At 46.7% G+C, this 24916-nt stretch overlaps 1 protein-coding gene across 1 annotated transcript; it reads left to right on the top strand.

Annotated features, from left to right (window-relative positions):
- Positions 1-202: 202 nt before the first annotated feature.
- Positions 203-18375, top strand: CHMP1A (charged multivesicular body protein 1A). Its single transcript, XM_066582657.1, has 7 exons — positions 203-319; positions 6790-6809; positions 6913-6990; positions 9956-10102; positions 11423-11551; positions 13933-14120; positions 16764-18375. Exons 1-7 carry the CDS (start codon positions 313-315, stop codon positions 16783-16785), a joined length of 591 nt encoding a protein of 196 aa, XP_066438754.1. The 5' UTR covers positions 203-312; the 3' UTR covers positions 16786-18375.
- The last annotated feature ends 6541 nt before the right edge of the window (positions 18376-24916 follow it).

Here is a 24916-nt window from a genome sequence, read left to right on the forward strand (position 1 = left end):
GTCAGACTGAAAAAAATACTCTATAGCGCCCACAAGCGGGCGTTTCTGACAATGTGAGCGCCCCCTGTGTACACTGCCCCTATCATCAGCCCACCCTGTCTGATGTGACCGTGTGAGTGTCTGCGCGCGGCTAGCTAGGGTCATGTGATCTGTTTCTAGCGCGTAGGATGCTGTCACGTGATCACGTTTGCCTCGGCTGTTTCCGCGCCGACTGACGTCACAGCATCGCGACAATTGGGCGGGGCAGCAGGTGACAGAACCCGGAAGTGTGGCTGCCTGTGCTCCGTAGCTGCAGGAAGACGAGCTCTCGGGATGGACGGTGAGTACCGGCGGCTTGTAGGACTGTAGGTGATCCTGGAGGACTATTAGGTCGTGGTGTGCATTAATACTGCGCGCTATATACCGACCATCTCCATGGATACCAATAAATCGCTACGTGCTGAGGGACTACAAGTATCAGCATGCCTCCTGCCATCTGTGGCTTCACTTATATGGAGAGTTACGTGACTTCTGTGCTTCTCTCACTATTTTTTTTCTCTACGTCCAAAGTTATAGGGAACATTCCGCTGAGTCGTCCTCCGTTCGGGTTTTTACATATGTCGCGGTCATGTGACCCTGCCGTGCTAAAGTGTACGGTAGTCACCAAAGCTCCCACAATGCAGCGGTTAGGGCATAACTCACGGTTTCACATTCCGTGTGGGCAGAGGATAACTCGTCATACGTAATGTTGCGCAATTGTTAACCCTGCAGTGACCGCGGTTTTACACCTTATTAACCAGCCAACTTTTTTTGTTTGTTTGTTTCATAGTCCCGCTCGCTCTAGCGAGTGAAGCATTTTTATTTTTTCATCAACAGCGGCACGAAGACTTAGTTGAGATTTTTTTTTTTTAATTGCATCATATAATGTCTTTTTGGGTTTTTATTGGGTGGGGGGGGGGGGGTTGTCCAAAACGTCATATTTTTTTTTCTTCCTTCTGTTGATGGTCTGCGCTCAGGGCCGAACCTCTAAGGCTGGGTTCACACAGGGCGGATTTGCCGCAGTTTCGCCGCGGCAAATCCGCCCGCGGCCGCTAATCTCGGCATTAGCCAGCCATGTGGACGAGATTTCTCAGAAACCTCGTCCATACGGGGCGGCCAATCCGCTGCGGTAAGTCCGTCTGAAACTGCGGCTGCGGCCGCCGCGGCTTCAAAAGATGCAGCATGTCTATTTGTTTATTTACATCGCGGCTGCGCTCTCCTATATGGGAGCGCCGGCCGCAACAGAAAAGCGAGCGGCCGGGCTGCTTCAAAGCCGCCGCGGCTTTTTCTGCGGCAGTTCTCCCGGCGGAAATCTAGCGGTTTTGGCTGCGGCCAAACCGCGGGATTTCCGGCGGGAATACGCCCCGTGTGAACCCAGGCTAAAAAAAGTCAGACATCTCCTTTAACTTTTATAATGTTTTTTTGTTTTTTTTTTTTTGAAGGATGAATAAAAAAAAAATTCAAAGGTGTTTTTTTTTGGGGGGGGGGGGGTTTATGCCGTTCACCTTGCAGCATACCAGACGTTATATTTTTATAGTGCAGGTCACCATGAACGTGGCGGTAAACCATGTTAGGCCGGGCTCACACCAGCAGGTCGAATTCCGCATGCGAGAGGCCTGCAGCTGATTCCGACTGTGAGCCCGGCCGGTGACCCTACGTACGGCGTATTGCACGTGACCACAGAGGCTCGCTGGCGGTCATACACAGGGGCAGATTTTTATTTGTTTGAAGTACCCGCGCTGTCGCTTAGCGGGGGCACCTTTTTTCCTGTCACCCACTTACATGACACTATCGCTATTGATCATGGAATGTGAAGAGTTAGCTCCCCGTTACACGGAATGACTATGGTTCAGATTCGGCGTGCAAATCTAAATGATCATCGTTCAGTGTACGCCCTAGATCTCTAAAATCTCGCATGGAGGGGAACATTTCTGCAACAAATCCAGTGTTTTTAAAAAGAACTCTGCGGATTAGAAAATTCTGCTGCAGGTTTTAACCCTAGAAATAAAAGGGTTAAATTCTGCAGAAGATCTGTTTTTTTCAAAAACTGCAGCTAATTCTGTATCATTTAGGTCCCGGTTTGACCGCTGTGGATTTCCAGTCTGTTTGCTGTATTGCGGAAAACCTGCAGCAGGTTTGCGATGTGTGAAGCTACCCTTTTAGGGGGGGTTCACACAGGGCGGATTTGCCTGCGGCCACTAATCCCGGGATTAGCCAGTCATGTGGACGAGATTTCTCAGAAATCTCGTCCACACAGGTCGGCCAATCCGCTGCAGTTAATCCGGCCGAAACCACGTCTGTGGTGCGGCTTTGCCGACCGCAGCATGTCCATTCTTTTTTCATTCCGCTGCGGCCGCGCTCTCCTCTATGGGAGTGCTGGCCGCAGCGGAAGAGCGAGCAGCCGGGCTGCTTCAAAGCTGCCGCGGGTTTTTCCGCGGCGGTTCTCCCTGCGGAGATCTCGCGGGTTTTGCTGCGGCCAAACCGCGAGATTTCCGGCGGGAATCCGCCCAGTGTGACCCCACCCTTAGAGCAGCATCCCGGCTGTCAGTGGACCGCCAGGCTCCGGCTCTTCCCAGCACGGTTCTCCAGTAACAGGTTTAGACTAGGCCACTGTGTTTTTATGGTGGGCTAGTCTGAGGCCCCTTAATGACCGATGTAAAAACACATACTGTATACCCGATCAGTAAGTGGTTAAAGGGGTCCCCCATCTTATACATTGATGCCTGGTCCACAGAGTGGCAGTCTCTTATCCCTTAAACCTGAAACCTATGTGACGATTTAAAGGGCCTCTTAGGAGCTACTGTTTCCCACTGAAATCAGGGCTGAACTGGACAGTGCAGCGATATATCCAATAATGTGCATTTCCCGTCACAAACTATGGCTGACCCCTCCGAGGGGCTGCATCTGATGTAGCACCGTTTAGTACATGTAACATACTAATAAGACACGATCCATGCTACTGATAGTGGGGTCAAATACTTTTGGTAGTATGGGGAATTATGTTGTCACTCATTGGCTTCATAGATGGGGAATGTGGCCGCATTGCCCATAATATCCTGTTTATGACTGAATCCTGTAGTATAGGACATTTGCTGATGAGTCCCCTTCAAGGATGGCTGTCCTAGTAGTAATAGTCTTTATTTATATAGCGCTAACATATTCCGCAGCGCTTACAATACAAGGGAAATAAGGACAAGACCACGGTTCCATGTAGTAATCAATTGATGGAAAGAGTAGGGGTGAGGGTCCTGCTCCAACGAGCTTACATACTACAGATAATTGGGTGAGGGTCCTGCTCCAACGAGCTTACATACTACAGATAATGGGGTGAGGGTCCTGCTCCAACGAGCTTACATACTACAGATAATGGGGTGATACAGAAGGTAAAATGGCTGGAGATGTGCACGGTATGGCGAAGTGGAGAGTGAGGGATGCTATACACACAATGGTCAGGCCGTATAGTGGCCAAATCAGTATGACTGCAGGGGGCGGTTGATTACGGCTAGCAGGGATTGCAGTCAGTAGGTCAGGGAGCATGTAATCAGGTGAGTACAGAGGGATTTGGCTTAGGGGATACGGTATGCCTCCCTGAAGAGGTACATTTTAGGGCACGCCTGAAGTTTTGTGTGTCGGGGATTGCCCGGATAGCCTTTGGTAGTGCGTTCCAGAGGACTGGTGCTGCTCTGGAGAAGTCTTAGAGGCGGAAATGAGAGGTTTGAATTGAAGGGGCGCTCAGTCTGGTTTCGTTAGAGTGGAGAGCCCGGACTGGGTGATGGATTGAGGTGAGGGAGGCGATATAGGGGGGCGCTGCACTGTGGAGGGCTTTGTGGATGAAGGTAGTGAGTTTAAATGGAATTCTGTATTTAACGGGCAGCCAGTGCAGTGACCGGCACAGGGCAGAGGCGTCTGAGTAGCGGCTGGACAGGAATATGAGCCTGGCTGCCGCATTTAGGATGGATTGGAGAGGGTAGAGTCTGGTGCGGGGGAGGCCGATCAGCAACGAGTTGCAATAATCGCGGCGGGAGTGGATGAGGGCAACAGTAAGCGTTTTTAGCGTGTCCACTGTGCGAAAAGAGTGGATTCTTGGGATGATCTTGAGTTGCAGCTGACAGGTTCGGGCCAAAGATTGGATGTATGGGGTAAAGAAGAGATTGGAGTCGAATATGGCCCCAAGGCAGCGGGCATGTTGTCTGGGAGTTATGGTGGCGCCACACACTGAGATGGAGATGTCAGGAGGAGGTCGGTTAGTGGAGGACGGAAACACCAGTAAGTCAGTTTTTGAGAGGTTCAGTTTTAGGTAGAGCGAGGACATGGTGTTAGAGACAGCAGACAGACAGTCGGTGATGTTCTGGAGGAATGTTCCTGTGATGTCATGGGAAGAGGTGGATAACTCGGTGTCGTCAGCATAGAGATGTACTGAAAGCCAAATCTCCTGATGGTTTGTCCAATAGGGATTGTGTAGATGGAGAAGAGAGGGGGCCGAGGACCGAGCCCTGGGGGACCCCAACAGCAAGGGGGACGAGGACCAAGGGCTGGGGGACCCCTACCGAAGGGGAGGTAGAGACAGAAAAGGAGACGTTGAAGCAGTGGTCAGACAGGTAGGAGGAGAACCAGGAGAGAGCAGTGTCCTTTAGGCCGATTGAGCGAAGCATAGTGAGGAGGTGGTCATGGTCAACAGTGTTGAATGCTGCTGAGAGATCGAGGAGGATCAGTAGGGAGTAGTCGCCCCTCGATTTGACAGTCAGGAGGTCGTTTAACACTTTAGTCAGGGTGGTTTCTGTCGAGTGTAGGAGGCGGAAGCCGGACTGTAGGGGGTCACATGTAATACATGTATATTGGGATGTTGCCTGTTGCTGCCGATCAGCGTTTACTTTGCCCCTTCTCCCCTACTGAAACAGGTGTGACAGGTTGGAAAAGGTGACTCGAGCTTCACGTTGCCATCGCAGCGGTGACATCATCATACTGTCACAACATTATCAGGCTGTCCCTCCCGAGGCTGGTGACTGTGTGGGGTGCGACAACCTGGGCGCCTGTGACTAAAGCAAACAGCGTAATAATGGGAGGCGTGACCAGCCGAGGCTACGAGTTATATCATGGTGCTGCTCATGTGACCCGACGCCTCATGTTACAAACTGCACTATTCTAGGACAGCGATGAGGTGGATATGAAAGGTCACTAGGACAAAAGTACAGCAGCTGTCAGGCGCCCTCTACAGGTGAACTTGTAGGCCACGCTCTTATGACTTCTCACAGCTGAGGGTTTGTACAATTGCATCCAGTCTAGACTGGAGCTTGGATTCATGCATGATACATTGTAACAAACTGCTCAGGACAGCCCGTCTGGTGCTTGAATCGAGCAGCAGTCGCACATGCATGGCACCACATCATTCGGTTCCATGGGGCTGACAGAATAGCTGAGTACAAGCACTTGGGGGTCTCCAACTGAAGATAAATGGAGCAACACCGCCCATGTGTGACCCCCCCCCCCCCCACCCCATTCAATCACCTCACTGGGGGGGATGCAGCCAGCTCATAATATGGAGAACAGGGGTCTCAGCGGTGACTTTTATCACCTATCCTGTGGGTAGGTGATACATCTTTTTTGGGATAACCCCTTTAAAAGGGGTTTTCCAGCACTAAACTATTGATGACCAATCCTCATAATAGGTTATCAATAGTTGATTAGATGGGTCCGCCACTCAGGGTCCCCACCGAACAGCTGATTGAAGTGAGTGCTGCTGACTCCTCAGTCCATACCAGGCACAGTGCTGTACACTGTATAGTGGCTACGTCTGGTATGACAGCTCAGTTCTATTCACTTGAATGGGACCAAGCTGCTCCGTGGCCGATGAACGTAACGTCACAGTCCTGAGAAGAGGGTTGCGACATGCCTAGTCAATCGATTGATCGGCATGGATCCTGAACGGCGGACCACCACTGATCAAGTATTGATGATCTATCCTGAAGGTAGGCCATCAATAGTTTGGTGCTGGAAAACCCCTTTAAATGTGTGGGTGGAGGGGGGCCGCTGGAGAGAGATTTGTGCTGCAGATATATTCAGCTCACAGAGGATTGTCTGGACAGAATGCAAATGTAACAAAACCTCAGTTATCAGAAATATTAGCTCCGTATGTGCTTTGAGCCTCTGAATGTAAACAAGTATGTTCCTATTCACTGACAGTAAGCAGATGACTTGAAAATATTGAGGAATTGAAGCACAAAGGTTGAGATGCATCAAAACTGGTGCAAAGAAAGTGAAGTAGTTGCCCATAGCAACTAATCAGATTTTACCTCCTCTTTCAGAGACCCTTGAAACAATGAAAGCAACGACCCGATTGAATGCGATGGGCAACTCTGCAGTTTTCCTTTGCACTGATTAGGATACATCTGCCCCAAAGTATATTAGAAAATCGCACAATGTTCCCTTTTATATAAAAATGTGATGTCAGTGCATGTTTCAGCTACTTCCAAGCTCCTCCTTGCCGCGATCATGCAGAAGGCTGTGAGGCCAAGGTCCTCCATCCTTGCGATCAGTGAGGGTCCTAGCAGTGGGACCTCCATCAGTCTAACAGTGGAAAGTATTGGGCGATTATGGTTGGTATACCCCTTTAGAAGGGACGTGCAGGGGGCAGCAGATTGGCAGATCCGCTTTACTCTCTCCAGCCTGAAAGCCCCTGCTGCCCACTACATGTGCGGATGCACTTTTCTTCTCTCTCCTATTGTTCTGCTTGCACCATTGTTACTAATCATCCGTCTTCTGCTTCTCTTACAGACACGTTGTTCCAGTTGAAGGTGAGTATATTAAGTGGTGTACATTATTTCTGGCCCTTGTGGCTACATCTGGGCTCCGCTCCGTATACTGCGGCTTTATCTGTTGTTTTCTGGTCTGTTTCAGTTCACAGCCAAGCAGCTGGAGAAGCTGGCGAAGAAGGCGGAGAAGGATTCCAACTCTGAGAACGCTAAAGTGAAAAAGGTAAGAGTATTGGCGAGGGGACAATACATTGCTGTGAAGGAGCAGCGCCCTCTGCTGGGCAGATTATTGTGAAACATTGCTGTGGATTTTGCATGGCAGTGCAAGCATTAAACCCCTCCTATAGTGGAGGACGAGCTCTGACCGTGCTGCAGGGAAAGGACCTTATAGTTCAGGATGAACAGTTTGTTCTACTTTAAACAGCTGTAGCTCCAGTTCTATCAGGGCTACTAACATGCTTCTGGGGTCATTTTAAAGCTTCGATTCTGCATTCTTTGAAAGGACACCAGTTTGTTTGTAGCCCTTGGAGAACTAAAGTTATGGCTGTTTCAAGTGGAGTTGGGAATACTAAATTTATAGATTTATTTATTTTTTTGTTAGTGTTTGTGTACAGAGAGTGGGAGCGGAGACCAGCACAGCAGAAAATATCTGTGATTCTCCTGCGTCTCCCTGTACCCGGTGAGGGGTGATATGAATTTTGGTTCATATAATCACCCCACCATCAATCAGAAAGCATATTTGCTCTCTGGTTGTCACATATGTTTTTTTTTTCCCAGAAAAGGAGTGAACTGATGAGTCTTTGCTCACCTAATTACTCCTTCACACCGTTTAACCTCGCAGATGCTTGCATTACTGACTGATGATGCAAAACTATATAAGATAATTAATACAACGGAGGACAAGGTACGGCTACAAACGGACCGAAATAAGCTGGGGCCTTGGGCAGGAAAATGGCAAATGAAGTTCAATGTTGATAAATGTAAGGTTATGCACATGGGCAGGAGAAACAGATTGTCACCAATATACACTAAATGGGGTACTGCTAGGGAAAAGTGAGATGGGAAAAGACCTGGGGGTACTAGTGGATTGTAGACTAAACTGGAGAAACCAATGCCAGTCAGCTGCTGCAAAGGCAAATAAAGTCTTGGGGTGCATTAAAAGAGGTATAGGGGCGAGGGACGAGAACATTATCCTCCCACTATATAAGACACTAGTCAGGCCTCACATGGAATACTGTGTACAGTTCTGGTCACAGGAGCTCAGGAAAGATGTTACAGTGCTTGAGGGGATTCAAAGAAGGGCAACTAAACTAATACATGGAATGAAGGGACTGGAATACCCAGAGAGGCATCAAAATTGGGATTATTTACTGTAGAAAAAAGACGGCTAAGGGGCAACCAAATAACCATGTATAAATACATGAGGGGACAACACATGGATCTCTCCCATGATCTGTTTACACCCAGGACCGCAACGGTAACGAGAGGGCATCCTCTATGTCTAGAGGAACAAAGGTTTTATCACCAACACAGAAGAGGAGTTCTTTACTGTAAGAGCAGTGAGACTGTGGAACTCTCGCCTGAGGATGTGGTGATGGCAAAATCCATAGAGGAGTTTAAGAGGGGACTAGATGTCTTTCTAGAGCGGAAGGATATTACAGGATATAGACATTAGGTGACCAGCGGGTTTGTAGTTCCTACATGACTGTTAGACCCGGAACTAATCAGAGGTTGATCCAGGGATTATTCTGATTGCCATTATGGAGTTGGGAAAGAATTTTCCCCCAAATGGGCTAATTGGGGTTTTTACCTTCCTCTGGATCAACTAGGGGATGGAAATAGGCTGAACTAGATGGACATTGCCTTCATTCAGCCTAACATACTATGTTATCTGAGCGTTTATACGGTAAAAAAAAAAGTTAACTTTTCCCCTTTTTATAAAAAACAAAATGCACATAATTGGTATTGCCACATCCACAGCCTGTACTATAAAACATTGCATTATTTATCAAGCATGGAAAATTGAATTTAAAAATCCAAAATAGCCATTTTCTGATTCTCGCTTCTCCTAAACAGGAACAAAACATAATTTTAAAAATCATGCATACCTCAAAATGGTACCAATACAAACTACACATACAAATTTTTACGCGGGGAGGGGAGGGGGGGTTAATGTAGTTCCAAGCTGCTTAGTATTCTATGTACCTGCTGTGATAAGTGGAAAGGGGCTTGGAAAGCTGGGTGTTAACCTCTCTTGCAAGCATCTGTAGCAATGTTCTCCCAGCTTTCCTGCATACTGATTACATTAATAATAGGACTAAATTAGTATGCCATACAGTCTCCTTGATGGGGTATTGTGGGCATTTAAACTGACTCCCCGGACCTGGACAAACACAGATGGCCGAACCAATTCTCTGACTACCTGGTCTACACTGTGCATTAGTACCCATCATTGGTCTTAAGACATTAAACCTCCTTTGACTGACAAGTGCTGCCCATGTGCACATTACTGGCCAGTCTGAGCAGCATGTAGGGTCTCTTGACTACCAATGTATACTGTGCACAGTGTGCATCAGGAAAGCGGGGCAGTCCTCTTTGTCCAGGTCCGAAGGGTCGCTTTTATCCCTTTCAGTACTGATGACCTATCCTCGGGATAGGTCATCAGTCGTTGATCAGTGAGAGTCCACCGCTCAGGACCTTCTCTTCTCACTTGATCTCGGCCCCCACACTCACTGCGGTGGGGCCAAATGTCTGCATTGGGGTCAGAGCCAGAAGTGCGACAGATTGTATAACTCCCATCTAAATCAATGGGAGATATATTTTCTATAGCACTCCGTCTTCGACCCCCAATGTAGATACATCCGGCCTGTTGCAGTGACTGTGGGGGCTGAGATCAGGTAATCGCCGGGGGTTCTGAATGGTGGACCCCTGCTGATCCAACTACTGATGACCTATCCTGAGACTAGTTGATTGGTACTGAAAGGGGTTAAATGCCTGAAATAACCCTTTTAATTAATTTGCTCAGTTGAGTAGCTTTACTGCTCAATTAGGTGACCATGGAGCTATGAATTGAGTGCAGTAGCGCCCCCTATTGTCCCACATGAATTATCTTGTCTGTCTAATCTTCCATTAAGTCATTGTATTTGGAGGAGAGCTAGTTCTGAGCTTTATTTTCATTCCCTGCACAGGCTCTGCAGCAGAAGAATGTGGAAGTTGCCCGTGTGTATGCTGAGAATGCAATCCGGAAGAAGAACGAAGGTCTGAACTGGCTGCGGATGGCTTCACGGGTAGACGCTGTCGCTTCTAAAGTGCAGACGGCAGTCACCATGAAGGGGGTATGTGTCCCTGACCTGTCTAGTTGTGGGCAGAATAAAGCACAAACCATAAATGCAATGATGTTGCTACATGTAGAATACCCCAGAATTACCCCCCTCCCCCGAACTGCGGTCCACAACAATGCAGAGTTATAAGGAGAGAGATTCCAACATCAGAGGTCACCGCTGAGCACATAACATCTTGCTTGCACACTGCTGGGTACCCATATATTAGTTGTGTCCACCCACGCCTGACTTGGACACAACCAATTACCTTTTCATGCACCGGTCCGGCATCCACAGTCTGAAATAGCTGGACATAAAAAGCTGCATGCTGTTATTCCATCCAGTGCAGGAAGACCCTGACAGCCCAACTGACGCCAGAAATCATCCCATGAAATACAATGGGGTGAGTTCTCGCATCAGTTTCTTTTTGGCATTTCGGTGCCACGTCCGAGGCAATCCAGATTGAATCACTGACCATATAGAAACCCAGTCTGAAAGGATTTGTCTAACCCATCTTCTAGAGGACCCTTCTTTGCTGTGACACTGAAATCAGATTCTACACCTGAGGAAGCTGCTGATCCAGCTGTACTTTAGTTAAAGGGGTCTTGGCATGACCTATCCTGAAGGTAGGTCTTTAATAGTTGATCGGTGGGGGTCTGCCGCTTGGGATCACCACCAATCAGCTGGTTGAAGTGACTGAGGTGCTTGGTTGAGCACTGCTGTCACTTCAGTCCATACCAGGCACAGTGCTGTACATTGTAAAGCAGCTCAGTCCCAGTCAATTGAACCGGACTGAACTGCTTTTAGGCCATCTGACTAATGAATGGGACTTTGCAGGTCTGGGATGAGGCAGCAGTGCTCACCCAGTGCTGCGACCTTTCAATCAGCTGATTGATGAGGATCTGAAACAGTGGACCCCTACTGGTCAGTTATCGATGACCTATCCTAAGGGCTCTTTTACATGGGATGACCTGGTGGGTGCAAATGCCGACAGGTCATCCCAGCGATAACTTATTGTGCTTTTATACAGGAATGAGCGTTGCTTGTGAATGGTGGTGGAGTGAGTCGGGGATCGTTCTGGCCCGTCCGCCTGCCTGCCTTCATTCATAGTAAGCAGGCAGTCTCTCATAAGTGAATGACTGCCTGATTACACGGCCAGTCTGTTGTTCAGTTTTCAGTCCTAGTACATTACATGCAGCAGGCTGTTCTGTGAGCCCGTACATAAGCCATATGTGTAATTCAAGATGATTCAGTAGTAGTAAGACATTTTGAGGATGTTTGAGGACAAAACCTTACTAAAACGCATTTTGCATTTTCCACTTCTTTTGCACACAGGTGACTAAGAACATGGCCCAGGTTACAAAGGCTTTGGATAAGGCTCTGGGTGCCATGGACCTGCAGAAGGTGTCAGCTGTTATGGATAAATTCGAGCAGCAGGTTCAGAATCTCGATGTTCACACATCAGTGAGTAACGGCGGCCGTATCTGTCTAACTCTATTGGTTTAACGAACTCTGATGCCTTCTTTTTAAATTAGAATTACTTCCCATGATGATATTTAGGAGGGGAACAGACAACAGGTTGGGGACCACTCATCAATGTACCCAAATCCTCAAGCTATGTCATGCTATGCTACTTGTGTCCACTGGGTGGCAGCCATGTTCGACAGTTTGCAGGCACCATACAGTTGCAATCAGTTATTCATCCCCCATTGCCAATTAGATTTATTTATTTAATATCACCTTTCTATAACGCATACCTATTCTACTGTACTTTATGCGTTCTGTTACCATTGGGCCTCACAATTCATAAATTCCCCTATTAGTATTTTGCTAAATGTACAAATTTTCAGCTGTTTGCAAAAAAAAAAGTCAATCAAACAAAAACAATATAAATGGCTCAACACAACCCAGGCCGGATTTATATTGGTGAGGGCGATATTGTGTTTGCAGACATGCGAATTTCCCTGTGATTGTGATGGATTTTGCTAAAATAAAGCACCCGTATCGCTGCACATGCAAGGTTTCACACACATGAAAATCATTTATTTCAATAGCACAATAAAAATCGCATCATACTCGCATGAAAATGGCATCTGCATGTGAGTGATAATAAACATATTCCCATAGATAATAATGGGTGATAACACCCCCAAAAAATATAGGATTGCTGCAATTTGTCTATCTCATAGCATCACTGCAAGAGAAAAATCGCCTCTGTAAAGTCCCTCATTGTAAATAATGGGTTCTATTTTCATAGTTATTGAACGAAGTCCAGATGCCAGCTGTAATTGGTGTAGCTGCACCTACAGGGAAGAAACCCTCATGTAATAAAATCGTAAGGGCTCCTTCACACTGGTGAGGGTGATATCCACTGCCCGATATCGCACTTGCCACCATGGGAAAGCCCCATGTATGCAAGGCAGTTCCATCTGAAAACAGCCTCGCATTCTTGCAGGGATGAAGGGAATCCTCTCCGCGGCTGTAACAGCCACGGCAGAGGATTGCGGAGTTCTTCCATTGCTTTCAATGAGCGATAGTGCAGAAAGATAGGACCTACTGCAATGTGTTTCCCACGTTTCATCACGATGTCATGCAGGAAAACATTGCAAGTGTGAAATAACCCGTTCTAAAGAATGGGTTTCATATTTGTACGTCTCGCAACACACGAATATGAAAATTCGCAGTGTAAATAGACATTCTGCGGATTTAGAATCTGCAGCATTTTTTAAAAACCCTACTGAATTGTTGCAAAAATGTTAAGAATTTCAGCTGTGATTTCGCTATTGTAAATTCCACAGTGGATTCTACATGTGTGAATACAGCCTTAGGGCGTATTCAGACGACCGTATATCGGCTGGGTTTTCAGCATGGCCGATATACGGTGTCCCTCTCTGCAGGGGGGAGGAGGCTGAAAGAGGCGGGAGCAGTGCACTGAGCTCCCGCCCCCTCTCTGCCCCTCACCACTATTTGCAATGGGAGAGGCGGGACGGGGCAGAGCTAAGGTTTGGGATGTAGCTCCGCCCCTGTCCCATCTCGCCCCTTCCATTGCAAATAGTGGCGGGGGGCAAAGAGGGGGCGGGAGCTCAGAGCACTGCTCCCGACTCTTCCAGCCTTCTCCCCCTGCAGAGAGGAAAGCCGTATATCGGCCGGGCGTGAAAACCCAGATGATATACGGTCGTCTGAATGCGCCCTTGGGCCGTTTTCACACCACCCTGAAAATCCTGAGAGACTTGTGTACTGCAAGACGCACAAATCTCACACAAATTTGAACCACATTCTTTTGAATAGGGTCATGTACATGAGCAATTTTCTTTCCCTCATTGCATTGCACAGCACCAAAATCCCTGGCATGTCCTATATTTGGGCGTTCCCTTGGAATGTCTTGCCCGTGAGGTTTCCATTGAAAACAATGGGAAACACTTGCCAATCGCAACTGTACTAAAATGATGGGAGTCGGTTTTGGCATTAAAACGCTTCGCAACCACGGGGACATCGCATGAGCAGGATATCGGGACGAGTTTCATAGCCCGATATTGCGCTCGCCCATGTGAAATTAGCCTTCTGGTCTGCAAATTATTCAACCCCTGAATAGAATCCCTCATAAGAGCACACATGTGCAAATCAGATGTTGTCACAAGTACACCTGATGCAACAAATCAAGGGCTTCATTAGTTACATCAAGTGTGCTTGAGATAAAACACATCAAATACCTGGACACATAAAAGTCTGCAGAAACTGCAGTTATAAAGTACTGCATATTTTCTGCACCTAAAATGCCTTGTTTTGGTTTACTTATGGATCTTTTTTCACTTCCATTTATTGACCTTGCAACTCTTTGTCTATAGGTAATGGAGGACTCCATGGGATCCGCGATGACCCTGACCACCCCACAAGAGCAGGTGGATAGTTTGATCATGCAGATCGCAGAGGAGAATGGGCTGGAAGTAATGGATCAGCTGAACCAGCTTCCCCAGGGAGCAACATCAGTGGGCGAGAGTTCTACCCGCACGCAGGAAGACCAGCTGTCACGCAGGTGAGGTTGAGGCACCAATTGCAGATAACTACAATAGTATATGGCCAGTTATTGGTTGACAATGACTCCTAACTGAAGGAGTAATGGACTATGCTTGGAATTAGACATTAAACCATAGGAGCTCTACTTTTTAGGCAGAGCAGAAGTAGCCAAGTAATTGTATAAGAGAGGATGCAACCAATTTTCTGACATGACTCTTGCATACGCAGTTAAAGAAAAAAAAAATGTTTGACATATCCCAGTGGCATGTTAAAAGTTGTGATCAGTGGAGGTCCTGCTGCTGATCGCTGAAATGAAGGAGCTACCAGTGCTCACCCGAGCGCTCTTCCCTCAGCTGTCATTGTTGCTGCTTTTGGCAGCTATAGATGGATGCATAGACTTCTATAGACGTCATCGATGCATTCTTCTTCAGTAGCAAACAAGCGACAATAACGGCCAAAGGGGCGCAGCATTCAGGGGAGCGCTGCAGCCCCTTCAGTTAAGTGATCACAACTTTTGAAGTGTTTTTTAAAGGTTTGTTTTTTAAGTGCAGTTTAATGGGTCCTCAGTAGAGATGAGCGAGTATACTAGCTAAAGGCAATTGCTCGAGCGAGCATTGCCCTTAGCGAGTACCTGCCCGCTCGGGAGCAAGGATTTGGCTGCCGGCGGCGGGGAGGAACGGAGGGGAGATCTCCCTCCCCCCCCCCCCCCCCCCCCCCTCCGCTGACTGCCGCAACTCACCTGTCACCTGCGCCGGCAGCCGAACCTTCTCTGCCGAGCGGGCAGGTACTCGCTAAGGACAATGCTCGCTCGAGCAATTGCCTTTAGCTAGTATACTCGCTCATCTCTACTGAGGACCCATTAAACTGCACTTAAAAAACAAACCTTTAAAAAACACGTCAAAAGTTCTGATCACTTAACTGAAGGGGCTGCAGTTATAGTCCATCCGTGCTAAGAAATGACAAGTTGTGCGTTCGGACACGTTATTTGGAGCATCAGCGTTGTATTCCGTTACAATTTGCTGACACTGCATCACCGCAATTCTTGACATCCTCTGCTGACCGTATATAAGATCCCCTTTCGCTGGATGTTTTTCTTGATCGTGCTATTCTCATTATACTCTTCACACACATGAAAGGTTGGCAGTGAAATCCCTGCCTCAGCTAGTTGAGCATGAATGACCTCTTTGGAAGATGTTCAGATCCATTGTCTTTTCTCATCTAATGTGGATTCACACTGAAACTGATTTACTCCGGGGTCATTGCTTTAACCCCTTAACGACAAATGACGTACCGGTACGTCATGGAGCGTCGGGGTATGTATGAAGAGAGGTTGCGTGGCAACCTCTCTTCATACAGTGCGGGCATCAGCTGTTTATAACAGCTGACACCCGCGGGCAATAGCCGCGAGCGGCCGCGCGGCCGATCGCGGCTATTAACCATTTAAATGCCGCTGTCAATTCTGACAGCGGCATTTAAATCCCCCGAACGGTGTTCGGGGGTCCCGCGAGCCCCCCCCCCGCGGTGAGATCGGGGGAGCCATGCAGGTATCATGGCAGCCGCGGGCCTAATGAAAGGCCCCAGGGCTGCCTTAGCAGACTGCCTATCAAGCCGTCCCCGTGGGGAGGCTTCATAGGCTGCCTGTCAAAAAGCAGTATGACGTAATGCTATAGCATTACGTCATACTGCAGGAGCGATCAAAGCATCGCATCTTAAAGTCCCCCAGGGGGACTTCAAAGTAAAGTAAAAAAAAAGTTGTAAAACTTTAAATCACCCCCCTTTTGCCATATCTATTATTAAAAAATCTAAATAATAAATTAAAAATATGTGTTTGATATCGCCGCGTCCGTAAAAGTCCGATCTATCAAAGTAGCACATAATTTTTCCCGCACGGTGAACGTCGTCCGGAAAAAAAAAAATGAAGAACGCCAGAAATGCACTTTTTTAGTTACCCTGTCTCCCAGAAAAAACGCAATAAAAAGCGATCAAAAAGTCATATGTATTCCAAAATGGTACTACCAGAAACTACAGGACATCCCGCAAAAAATGAGACCTTGCTCAACTACGTCGACGGAAAAATAAAGTTATTGCGCGCACAAAATGACGACAGAAAATAATTGAAAAAAATTTTGTCTTTTAAAAAAAAAAAAGAGTATAGTAAAAAAAAAAACCTAAACAAGTTTGGCATCGTAGTAATCGTACCGACCCATAGAATAAAGTTATCATGTCGTTTTTGTTGCCATTTGTGCGCCGTAGAAGCAAGACGCACTAAAAGATGGCAAAATGTCGTTTTTTTTCCATTTTACTCCACTTAGAATTTTTAAAAAGTTTTTCAGTACATTATATGGTACTTTAAATAGCACCATTGAAAAATACAACTCATCCCGCAAAAAACAAGCCCTCATACAGCGACGTCGATGGATAAATAAAGGAGTTATGATTTTTTTAAAGGGGGGAGGAAAAAACGAAAATGGAAAAAGAAAAATGGCCGCGTCATTAAGGGGTTAATTTCCATACAGGAAGCCTCCAATCATGAAAGGGCCAGTGTCTCTAATGGCCGTTGTCTTTAATGGCCATTCAGTGTATATTACGACTGCCGTCTTATAATGCGTTTCTCCGTATTGTTTCCTATACATCTTCTGACCGTTGTGCTTTCTTCTTTCAGACTGGCTGCGCTGAGGAACTGATGTCTCACTGCTTTGCCCTCTCCTGCCTGGAACTCGGGGTTTACTGGGGTCACTTTATCACACGTGGCCTTCACCAATAAACATAGGGAGGATCTTGGGCCCCGGGATTGTGCTGCTACTGCTTTCTAGTTTCGCCGCAGTCTTGGAAGCTGAAGCCGGCCTGTCTGTCCTCATATGGTGGCCTCAATGCATGGATTTAAGCCTAGGATTAGCACTTCATATGGAGGGATAATGTACAAATATAATATATTCTCTCTCTTTTTCCTTACCTCCCAAACACCTTGTCAGATAAGCCTTGCTGGGGATCAGGGAAGTGATACCAGAGGACGGTCGAGCCGCTGGTCATTACCCCTGCGGTGATCCCAGAAGTAGTTGTATATTAAGAAGTGCTTCCTCTTACACTAGAGGTTGTATTTTATCTGCACCATTCTCTGATCCTGCTGTCCTTACACACCACAGAAGGAGGTGTTTATAGTCTGGATGTGCCAGAGACTCTGCAGCGCAGGTTTACATTCTCGCCAGTAAAAGCTGCGCAAGGTCATAAATCTAATTACTGTATATGGGATTTCCTTAGCAAGAGTGCAACAGAGAATGTCCCTGAACCCTAAACCTGCATCCATATGGACTTGTCTGTTTACTACATTACCCTCCTGTGCAGAATGGGTTAAACATGTTAATGTGTTCTGCCTTTTAACCCCTAATATACTGGGGCAGTGCCATGCTTGCTTTGGTAGTTCATAGAACTATTAAAGGGGTTTCCCTCTTCAAGCAGCTTTTTTTTTTTTTTTTGCAGGAAGCAGATGGCTCTGTACATTGCACAGTGGCCAGGTTTGGTACTGCTGAGTCCTATGGAAGTGAATGGGACTTGGCCTGCAGTGCCAACCCTGGCCACTGCGCAACGTACGGAGCTGTCTGCTTCTTGCAGCAAAACAGCTAGAAGTGGGACAAGCCCTTTAAAAAGCCATGCAGATAGGTGTACCATGTACTTCATAAAGAGCATCTCCAACTCTATAAAAATCACTAGTGATCATAGATCCTCGAGTCGTCCTCTTCTCTCACAATGCTGTAAGACAACACTACAAGTACACCCTGATGAGGTCTGTCCAGTGTTCTGTCCAAATAATTAAACGGGTTGTACATTATAAGAAAAAACATGGCTGCTTTTGCAAACAATGCCAGACTTGTTCACAGGTTGTGTCTTGTATTGCAGCTCAGATCCACTGAAGTGAATACAGCTGGGCTGCAATACCACGTATAACCTGTGGTCAAGTGTTGTGCTGGTTTTTGAAAAAGAATAGTCTTGTTTTGTTTTGTTTTTTTGCTCTTTGACATCCCCTTTAACAGACTGTTGTTCCCGTCTTTGTACAGTTTGCCTCTATGGTTGGTGCCACCTAAACAGCCCAGAGTTGCATATATATCACTCTTAGCTCAACTTAGTTTTTAGACTCCCCATATGTAAATTATGTGCATTATTCTTTTTACCAATTTGCCTTCTGTTGATAAGATTTTGGCTTTGTCTTTTTTGGGTGTAATTTATCTGTAAAGAGATGTTTGTATTTACGTTTCAAAATAAATTCTGGTAATTCTTAAGCCTGGTGTGATGAACTGTCCCGGAGACGAGGAGGGCAATGCTGGAACCTGCGCTGTGCCCAAGTGGTTGGGGCTTGGCCAAAGGCCTAAAACCCAATGTCCACCTGCGGCTTTGATCCAGAAATCAAAGCTGCCCATAAGGATGCATCAGCATCTGCAAACGATTTAAAAGCATGCGGATGTCATTTTCTCCCGGTGTGCTGGTCACGCGCTGCGGGAGAAAATCACAGCATGCTCTATTCTGCGGGACGGCTTCCATTGAAGTCAATGGAATCCGTCATATCTGCGCCACAGCTGTCATTTGGGCTGTTCCACGGATTCCGCAGAAGAGCAGGACATTAAAAAAAAAAAGCACGGCGCATCCAGACGCATCCGCTGTGCTAAAGAAAGATCGGTGCGGCGCAGAGGAGCTGGAATGGTAGAAAAAGCATTCTCCCAATGTCTGCGGGTACGGCTGGATTCTGCTGCGGCATCCAGCAGTGGAATCCGTGTGTGCAAGTGGGTGTCGTCTTTCTGCGCTGCGGATGTGCTGGACAGCGCTCCATCGCTTAGGCGATGACTCAGATCCTGCGACACTTCTGCAGTGCTCACTGCGGAAGTGCCGCGGGACATACTGCTTCCATTCACTTCACTAGTCCGCACAGAATCGTAGCATGCCGTGATTTCTCCTCCACGAGTGGAAAATAGGATGCTATTTACTGCAGAGTCCGGATGCCCACCGCTCACTCCGCAATGCAAATCTGCCTGTGTGTAGGAGGCCTAAATGTAGGTGGGAGAGGATGAGAACTCTACCTAGTCAGCACTTACTGGAGCACTGCAGCCCCCTTAGGCCGGCTTGACGCAGGCATAAGCGCAGTTGCCCGCTCCTCAGCGCAACGTATTTGTGCACTGAATGAGGCTTTTTTGCGTGCGTATCGCCATATCGTACTGCACTTTTTTGGCTAATTAGTTCCAGATGATGTGTTCTTTTTGCAGAGCAATTACACAGTGTTTCATGCATCTTCTTCCGTATTTTGCGTGCATTTGCGCATCCCCATTGGCCTCTGTGGTCCTTTGGTGCGCAAATACACAGAAAGAAGATGTTCTAATTTTTATTTATTTTTTTGCACGACAGAAATGTGCATGTAAAATATTGAAATGTGAGTGAACCCACTAAAATGAATGAGCTCTATTCTCTGGGTGTTGTGCGCTCAAACATCCCCGTGTGAAGCTGGCCTTACTACAGTAACCAAAAAAGCACCGGCGTCCGTATCTGTGACTTTCACTGGTACTGGAGCTTGGCATCACAAAAGTGAAACAAGGTTGCGTTGTGGCTTCTGTTTCCAACAATGTTGCGAACTGTAAGCCCTTGTTTGTGGGGTCTCAGCGACTGCTGCTGTCCGCAGGGTTGCATTTAAGGACGACTTCACACATAGCAAAATTTCAGCCGTGAACCAAAATTCTGCAGCAATGTCCAGAATAAGGTAAGTGATTGGGTTGTTAACAAACCTCATTCACTAAAGGCCTTTTTAGACACAATGATCTTCGCTCAAAAATCGCTCAAAGCCGTCTTTTGAGCGATAATCGTTGTGTCTAACTGCACTGACATCGTACAGTTTCTGTTAAGCCGTCGCTCATCGCTCAGCGTGCTGAAAGATCAGCGATCAGTTATCAGGAATTCACAGTGGGATACAGCTGATACTATTGTTTCAGCTGTATCCCGCTCCCTGAACACAGCCGGGGTATGAAGAACAGAGCGGTCCAGCTGTGTTCTCCATACCTGGCACGGAGCGCTCGGCTATAAAACAGCCGGGCACTCTGTGCAGAGAAGACAAGTGGTGCCACCCCGCTTGTCTTTTGCATCCTCCGCTCAGAGCGCTTGGCTGTATAACAGACAGACGCTCCGAGCGAGGAACAGTTGGATGCAGAAGCCAATGGCAACTTGAAGGCAACTATAAGGGCGAGCACCCACTGGCGTTTGCGTTTTCCGCGGGAAAAAAACGCAGCGTTTTCCGCGCGTTTTTCGCGGCGTTTTCGCGGCTTTTCCATTAATTTCCATGGAGAAAAATAAGGACACATATGCAACTGACAGTTCCTATGTTAAAAACGCAAACGCAACGCAAAAAAAACCCCAGTGGACAGGAACACATGTTATCTCTATGCCTGTGCAGGAAAAACGCAAAACGCAGGTAAAAAAAACGCCAGTGGGTGCTCGCCCTAAGGCTGATGTGGCCATCAGTGAACATGAGTTTGAACCCCCCCCCCCCCCCCGTTCTATATGTTGCGCAGATGCCAGGAATTTTCACAGTAAAATGAATTCATCCACTGAGGATCCATTCCCCTGATGTATTCAGTCCATACTTTTTGCTGCCGCAAAGACCAACGCAAGGACTCTTTGGATGAGAATGGTGTTTTCAGATATGCGATCGGCTGTGTTAAAAAAATAAAAAATAAAAAAAAATTAAAAAAAAATATATAAAATCGCATGTCTTAGTCCAAAACTGAACATTAAAGACTATGGATGCCTAAAAAAAAAAATTGCAGCGAATACACACTAGCATCCGAGTTCACTTTGGTTGTATTTTCTTCCTCAGTTTTCGGTGGATTGTTGGTAAACTGGGAACTTACTTTAGATTACACACAAGTGCGAATAAGTATGTTCAAATGGCGTAATTCACGTCAGCGGTTTCTGCCTCACGTGTCTTCTCTCCTGTTCTGCCGGCCTGTGGTTTCTGGCAGCAGCTTGTGGTAATGTGACTAATATCATTACACATCGTCAACACTTCTATTAAAAGGTAAAAAAAAAAACACCGTTTCCGCTCAATATAAAGCGGCGCTGGCAGCAGGAGCGCAGCAAGGTCTTCCGCCTACACGTTTTCATGTACTGTCAGTCTAAGCAGCTTTGCGCACAGCTGGACTATTTATAGTCTTAGCTGAAAATGTTTGTTCATACGAGGGGCTGCTGATAACTCTTTGGCTTTGTTTTTTTTTCCGTTTCTATGGTAACGAATGTTACATCACGTGAAAGCCTTATGTCTCTAATATATGTTTTCAAAATTTTGTCTTTGTAGCTTATGGCAAGAGTGATCTAGGCACGCAGGAAAACAAGATGGCGGCATCTAAGGCGATATTCACAGCAAATGAGAGCCGAGGAGTGATAAAATCCTTGTTTCTGTAAGGAAAATCCGCGAAGGATATTCATGGTTATATGTGGCAGACATTGGGGGATCAATGCCCTTCATATTCTACAGTTAAGAACTGGGATGCCAAATTTAAAACGGGCCACTTCAGCACCAATGATGAGGAACGTCCTGGATGACCGTGAGAGGTGGTGGTTCTGGAGATCGCAGATGCTGGGCATAACCTTATACTGGAGAATCGGCCAATTTCAGCTGCAGGAATAGCAGACATCATGGGGATTTCTGGGGAACGTGTTTGTGTCATTATCCATGAACATTTGAACATGAAGAAGCGATCTGCAAAGTGGGTCCCCAAATGTTTGACAACAGATCAGAAAAGCATGCGAGTGAAAACTTGCCGGTCCATTTGTCAGCGCTTCCGGACTGATAAGAACTTCCTGGATTGACTGGTCACTATGGATGAGACCTGGATTTATTTGTATGACCCTGAAACCAAGGAGCAGTCAAAAGAGTGGAGGCACTGTAGTTCTCCTCGCCCAAAGACGTTCAGCCACTAAGGTGATGGCATCTGTGTTCTGGGATAAGGAGGGCATGCTGCTAGTGGACTAACTTCAAAATGGTTCCACCATCAATGCAAGGTATTACATTGAACTTTTGGACCAATTGAAGGAAGCTCTGAAGGTCAAAAGGCGCGGCAAGCTATGCAAAGGAATCTTGTTCCTGCAAGACAATGCCTCCGCTCACACTGCACAAGCGACCATGGCCAAACTGGTGGAGCTAGGCTTCCAGCTGGTTGACCACCTACCTTATTCACCAGATCTAGCTCCCTCCGACTATCATCTGTTTCCAAACCTGAAGAAACACCTCAAGGGGACCAAATTTCACACCATTTCTGATGCCATGGCTGCTACGGATGACGGGTTTGAGGCACAACCGAAATCCTTCTTTTTGCAAGGCTTACAGAACTTGGATGTAAGAAGTGTGTTGACATCAGTGGAGAGTATGTGGAATAAATGTAAAGTTTCATCTTCCTATCTAATTTCTTTCTGGGTAAAGCCAAAGACTTATCAGCAGCCCTCGTATATAGCAAAAGTCACACAAATCGGGGCACTTGATGACTCTTCTAACCCAAGCCCTACTTTCTAGATCCTTTTAAACCCCCTAAGGACCAGGGATTTTTCATTTTTACCTCCCTGCCTTCCAAGAACGATCATTATTTATTTGTATTACTTTCCATTACCGTAGCCACACGAGGGCTTGTTATTTGCGTGACTAGTTGTATTTTTTAATGCTATCGTATAATGTATGGAAGAACTTTAAAAAAAAATGTTTAGGGAGAAAAAAAAACACAATTGCCCCTTTTTTGGGGATTAGTTTTTACAGCATTCAAAAATTGCTTTCCGTTGCTGTATTCTGAGACCCAAACAGTTTAATTTTTTTTGATTGATTGGGGGGTGTGAGGGCTCGTTTTTTGCAGCATGAGCTGTAGTTTTTATAAACATGCATCATTTTGGTCATTTTTTTTTTATTTACATTTTTTGGGAGTCGGGATACCCCAAAAAAACCCTGCAGTTCTTGCCTTCTGTTCTTTTTTTATGGCCTTTACCATGCAGGATAAATATTGCGATATTTTAATGGTTCTGACTTTTATGTACACAGTGATACCAAATAGTCTTTTTTTTTTATTGTTTAGACCAAAGGTTCCCAAAGTGGTCTATATGGACCCCCAGGGGTCGATTTTTGACTTTCTGGGGGGTCCATGTCCGCAAAAAAAAAAAATTGGGGGGTCCATGTGAGCGGACTCCATTTAGGCAGGTCATCATCAACATTTAGGCATTCTATAAATGACCTAATACACCTTACACAGACTTTGTACATAATACTTATAATAGACATCGAAATTACTTATCTCTTAGGCCTTAGTCAGATGGGCGTTTTTTCGTGCGATTTGCAGATCGCATGACGGATGCGCATCCGCAAATCGCGTGACCGGTGCGCGCAAGTCACCCGCAAATCGCCCGAAAATCTGCTCCTAGCCGCGTTTCATTAGAAACGGGCCGGAGCTGTCCAGCGCATTGCATTCAATGGAGACGGCAATAGAGCCGTCTCCATTTAAAACAATGCGCTGCGGGCGAGCCCGCGATGAATTGTCGGTAAGGGCTTAAATATATAAGCCCTTCCCTGCAATTCATCCTAAAATGTGTTAAAATAAAAAAAAATTGTATACTCACCTTCTCCCGGCAGCCGGAGCTCCGCGCGGCCATCCTGCAGTGGGTGTGAGTCAGACCTGCCCCCTGATTGGCTCAGCGCTGAGCCAATCAGAGGCATGCCTCACTCAAACCCATTCATGAATTAATGAATGGATGTGAGTCAGACCTGCCCCTGATTGGCTCAGCGCTGAGAGGCAGCAGTCACTCACCTATTCATGAATTCATGAATGGGTGTGTGAGTAAAACCGGCCTCTGATTGGTCAGGGCTGTGACCAATCAGAGGCAGATCATTCAGCAGGCGGGGATTTTAAAGCCCCGCCGGCTGAATAGTGCCAAGAAGCAGTTCAGGAGAACTGACAGCTGCCGCGGCTGGACTCCAGCTGCAGCGGAAAGGTGAGTATACAATTTTTTTTATTTTAACACATTTTAGGATGAATTGCAGGGAAGGGCTTATATATTTAACCCCTTCCTGACAATTCACCCCGCGCACGCCGGCAGCCCATTGCTTTCAATGAAGCGGCTGTATTGCCGCTCCATTGAATTCAATGGGCAAACATCATTCTTCTCTGCCACAGCTGTTACAGCTGTGGCAGAGAAGAATGATTTGTCTTCTATATTTTCTCAATGGGGTCGGCGCTGCTGCCGCCGGCCCCATTGAGCGCATATACAGAAGAGAACAGGAATCGCAGATAGGTGCGATCTGCGATTTTTTTTGTTCTATAATTTATCGGACGAGCGCATAAAAAGCGCTCATGTGTCCGATACCATTGCAAAGCAATGGTTTTATAAAATCGCCGGACGCATGCGCAAATCGCGGCTAAAAACGCCCGTCTGACTAAGGCCTTAGAGTTTGTGCAATCCTTTAGAGTTTGTGCAAAACTTCTTGGGCTCTGGCGACAGACAAGCAGACCTGCGCAGTAGCTGATTTACCTATAAAGTTTACTGCGCATCGTTTTCATGTGATCCGCCAGAGCCCAAGAAGTTTTGAGCAAACTATACCCAACTGCTTTGTCGTGTGCTGTGTTCATGGGCAAGTTTTTATAAGTGTTCATACCGGCAGCAACGCATGGCGCGCGTACCTGTTGCCTATCCTGTATTATGGACCATTGCAACAAAGTGTTGATAGCTTTTGCATCTTCATACCTCATGGAAAGGGGTTTTAGAGCGATCGCCAATCTTCTTACGAAAAAAGAAATTGATTGCAAATCACTG

This window comes from Eleutherodactylus coqui, chromosome 11, assembly GCF_035609145.1.
Source record: "Eleutherodactylus coqui strain aEleCoq1 chromosome 11, aEleCoq1.hap1, whole genome shotgun sequence".
Lineage (NCBI taxonomy): Eukaryota > Metazoa > Chordata > Amphibia > Anura > Eleutherodactylidae > Eleutherodactylus > Eleutherodactylus coqui.

Coding starts and splice junctions, on each gene's coding strand:
- CHMP1A (XM_066582657.1), top strand. Junction 11,552..13,932: donor ATCTCGATGTTCACACATCA/GTGAGTAACGGC, acceptor CTTTGTCTATAG/GTAATGGAGGACTCCATGGG. Junction 14,121..16,763: donor GAAGACCAGCTGTCACGCAG/GTGAGGTTGAGG, acceptor TTCTTCTTTCAG/ACTGGCTGCGCTGAGGAACT.